This window comes from Gavialis gangeticus, unplaced genomic scaffold (assembly GCF_001723915.1).
Source record: "Gavialis gangeticus isolate Ggan-Ray unplaced genomic scaffold, GavGan_comp1, whole genome shotgun sequence".
Lineage (NCBI taxonomy): Eukaryota > Metazoa > Chordata > Crocodylia > Gavialidae > Gavialis > Gavialis gangeticus.
The window spans coordinates 87659958-87663655 of NW_017729024.1; the positions used below are offsets into that span (position 1 = coordinate 87659958).

The following is a 3698-nucleotide window of genomic DNA, read 5'->3' on the forward strand; positions in this document are numbered from 1 at the left end:
CCACAACCCAAAAAAAAAAAAAAACTACACCCTCACCTCCAAGGACAGTGAGACCCAAAAAAACATGGCTCACCAGTAAGTGTCAAAACTGAAAAACTGGAAACAAGATGAGAATGAAAACAGCTGCTGCATGTCACAAGAGTTTCAGGTTTGACTTCAAAATGTAGGGGCCAGTTTTTTCATAAGGGGCATTTATGTACTCAGCCTTAGCCCATGCTCCCAGTTTCTGCCAGTAACAGGAAAGATAAAACCCAGCTGAGGTGAATATTTTTTAGTACTTTTTTAATTAAACAAAACCTGCCATTCCAGAAATAGAAGCCCTGGATGGCTGGTATCTGTAGTTACTGGCAAAGTGTAAATTATTGAGCACAAATTGGGAAAATAAAGCTTTGCTGATATAGCTTCTGAAGCAAGTTAGGTCTTAAAAAGGGCATAAGGCACAGTATTATGCAAGTGCTAGTCAACACATGAGGATTATTATCACAATGGGTGGGTCTTCAATTTGCAGATTTTGGCAAAAGGGAGATTGAAATCGGTTTACCAGCCAATTTCTTTACTAGTGCTTAGGCTGGATAACTCATCTCAGGAAAAGAAAAAAAAGCCCTAAAAACAGTTGCTAGAAGGAAAGGCAAAGGTCAATGTAGGAGGCAAGAGCTGTCCCCAAGTGTTCATAAAGAGGCCTATTACTAGCTTGGTTGCTTTCAGCAATGATAAACAGGCAGAATCTTATTTCAGGTGTCTAGGAGCAAGCTCACATTATAAAGCAAGGTTTTAGCTTCTGTCTCCTAACTAGGTTCCTACTATGCATATAGTCCACCTGCTTAGTTACCCTGAAAATGAGAACACTGTGACCTCTTCTATCCCAAGTTAGAACATAATACTGCCATCTCCTATTAAAACAGCTTCCACTACTGTAGCAATTAAAGTCTGTTGACAGATTTAGGATGACTTCATTTCAACACCTACTGCAAGGGGTGGGGGGGACCCCCCCCCCTTGAGAGACTGGCTATCCCCTCCTTCCCTTCTGGTGAGAAGACAGGCAGAGCTGCTGCCTACCCCGAGAGAGAGTTTCACTCCCAAGAATATGTACCACCCAGTGTTTCCTTTCCTGTGCTGTAAGGGCAGAAGCTACTCAGGTCTGCAGCAGCACTGCTAAAAAAGCAAATATTACTTAAAAACCCACAGGCAGATAGAATTTCTGACAGAAGATCTCAAAATCCTGTTTTCACTCTTACAAGAGGTAGCCCCTGTCCAGAAGGGCACTTAAAAAGACAAATGTGTTCTTAAAGGGGGGGGGGGGTTAAAAAAAAAAAAAAAAAGCCTTCCTCCCAGGAGCCTGTTCAGAACAGTTCTTTTCCCTTATCCTGTATCTAAGCTTCACTCACAAAAATCACTCTTGGAGAAACAGCATTCAAGCCATTCATTCTAGTCACGTACTTGACCTACCTTGAATCACAGGAGTTGCTCTTGCAACCTTTAGGCTGGTTCTGAGGAAAACAGATAGTGCTCCTTTAGAAAGAGCCAGGGTCACCTAGTGTCCACCCAACTCCAACAGCTCTGCTGAAATCTCCAAGCCTAACCATCAAAAGCCCTGTCTTGTCTCAGCCCCTCCACTCAACTTCCAAGATAAAGGCAGGACACTTGGTACCAAGACCGTTTCATTTACCTTAAAGGGGGGCAACTGCAGAAGTAGGAAGTTGCATCAAGCAACCATTTTAGAGCAAAAGGGAGAAAACAGGACACTTCTCTTCAATTACTCTAAAAAGGTTCAGCTGAGGCCAAGTTATTTTGTGCAACTAAGGAAGAGCCTATGCTTTGCCTCAAAAGTCAGTTTTAAGTTAAATAACTTCTCCTGTCACTTTGGCTTAGTACAGACAGTCAAAAAGCCCAAGGCTGAATCAATTCAGTCTTTGCAGGTTAGATGTAGAGATTGAACCAATTTGTAAGCAAACATTCACTTTTAATTCAGGAAAAGCAGGCACATATTTTCAGTGGCTCAAGAAAGAAGCCAGGCAGGTACTACAGCACACCTCCCAGCCTATCAGCTCCAAGGCTTCTCTCTCACTTCCCTGCTCAAATGGAGGGGGCATGTCCAAGCCCCAGCCCAGAGCTAGCTGGATGGGGGAAGCAGGGGGAAAGAGTCTGCCAGGCTGAGAAGGGGTGGGTGGGGAAAAAGGTAGCAGCATTGAATTCATAAAAGCTTGAACAAAAATAGTCCTCTCTGAAGCAAGCGTGTATTGAACAGAAGGGAACAACCCTATGGAGTCTTGCTGGCTGTGATCATGGATTACAAATCCCAGAGGCACCTCGAAGCAGGAAGAGAAAATGATGAGCAACCCTGCAGAGTCCTGTTGGTGTGGGTCTGGACTGCAAATCCCAGAGACCTCGGGCCAGTAGGAAGTAGTGAACACACAGCCTATGGTTTAACTTGAACCAGGAAGGAGTCTGGGACAGAAGTTTCATAAACTAGTTTGACCTAAAATCAGTTAAGTTTGATACTACATTCAACCAGATTCATCTTAAACCAGTTTTGGCCACTTTGAAACTGGTTTGTGTGACTGAGTTTCTGTTGTGTTCTGTTACAGGTTTAAACCAGTTTCTGCCAACTTAAACTGGTTTACATACAACTTTTGTCACTAGCTTTGAGACTATGGAAAAAAAAAAAAAAAAAACTGTTGTGGGTGAGACATTAAAGTTTAGCTGAAGCCATAGCAAATACAGTTTTCCAGATCAGTCAAGCAGCAGAACTCATGATTCACTGTAGAGATCTATGAAAAGAATCTACATCCAAACCAATGAGCAGTTTTCTTTATTTGCCAACTTCTGAAAATTGCTGTGTATTAACTGCTTAAAATATGCAAAGGTACATTTCACTCAATGAAGTAAGGAAAGCAGCTTTCAAGTCCCTATAGAGGGTTTGCTATAGAGTCCCAATAGTAGACCATGTTGTACAGCTTACATTTCACTGTGCTTTCAAGAAAAAAAAACCCCTCAATATAATCTCTATATACACATTTTAAACACTGTACTGTTGAACTTTTATTTGAAATCCCTTGAGTATAATACCATAAAACCTTCACACAGTTATCTCAAAGAGAGGCAGATGCTGGAATCAGTAGCAGGATCCCTGTCATTTAGTGTCACAAGGTCATTGTTCTCAATAGCATGGGAGTGTAATAGTTTCACACAAGGTGGGGGAGGAGGGAAGAGGGGGGGAAATTTCCTGTAGACTCAGACAATCCTTTCCCACAGCAATGTAAAACTGGTCTCTTCACAGCTACGCCAAAACTGATCAAGACAGTTCTTTCAAGCTAAAGCAGGAAAATCCTCAGGATCATCAGGATTTGGAGCAGCAATTTGTGTCTACAAAAAGAAGAAAAGGAAGATTAGGGGGGACGGGGAGAACCAAAAAAGGTACATTGCAGATCTCTGCTTTTTGGCTCAGGCCTAGTTTTCATTCACAAGATACCAAGCACAAAAGATGGAAGAACTAAGAAAAGAACACTCTTGAGTCTTAAGTATTTTAAAGCAGGGATACCTCCTCAATGCAAAGTAATAAGAAATATGATATTTAGTGCTTAAATTATTTCCATTTTGATAGTCTACCAATGATGATATTCCTTTTATGTAAGTGGCAAACATGCCTCCTACATCTAAGCACGCACCTGACTCCATAAATTAAGTAAACTCAGTTTGGC

The 3698-nt window shown here is 41.8% G+C and overlaps 1 protein-coding gene across 1 annotated transcript in view; it reads right to left on the minus strand.

Annotated features, from left to right (window-relative positions):
- Positions 1–2792: 2792 nt before the first annotated feature.
- The window catches only part of HABP4 (hyaluronan binding protein 4), a 30845-nt gene continuing 29939 nt past the window's right edge, over positions 2793–3698 (minus strand). Inside the window, exon 8 of the mRNA XM_019518222.1 lies at positions 2793–3363. Within this exon, the coding sequence (XP_019373767.1) occupies positions 3307–3363 (57 nt within the window). The 3' untranslated portion in view covers positions 2793–3306. The remainder of the gene's footprint in view (positions 3364–3698) is intronic.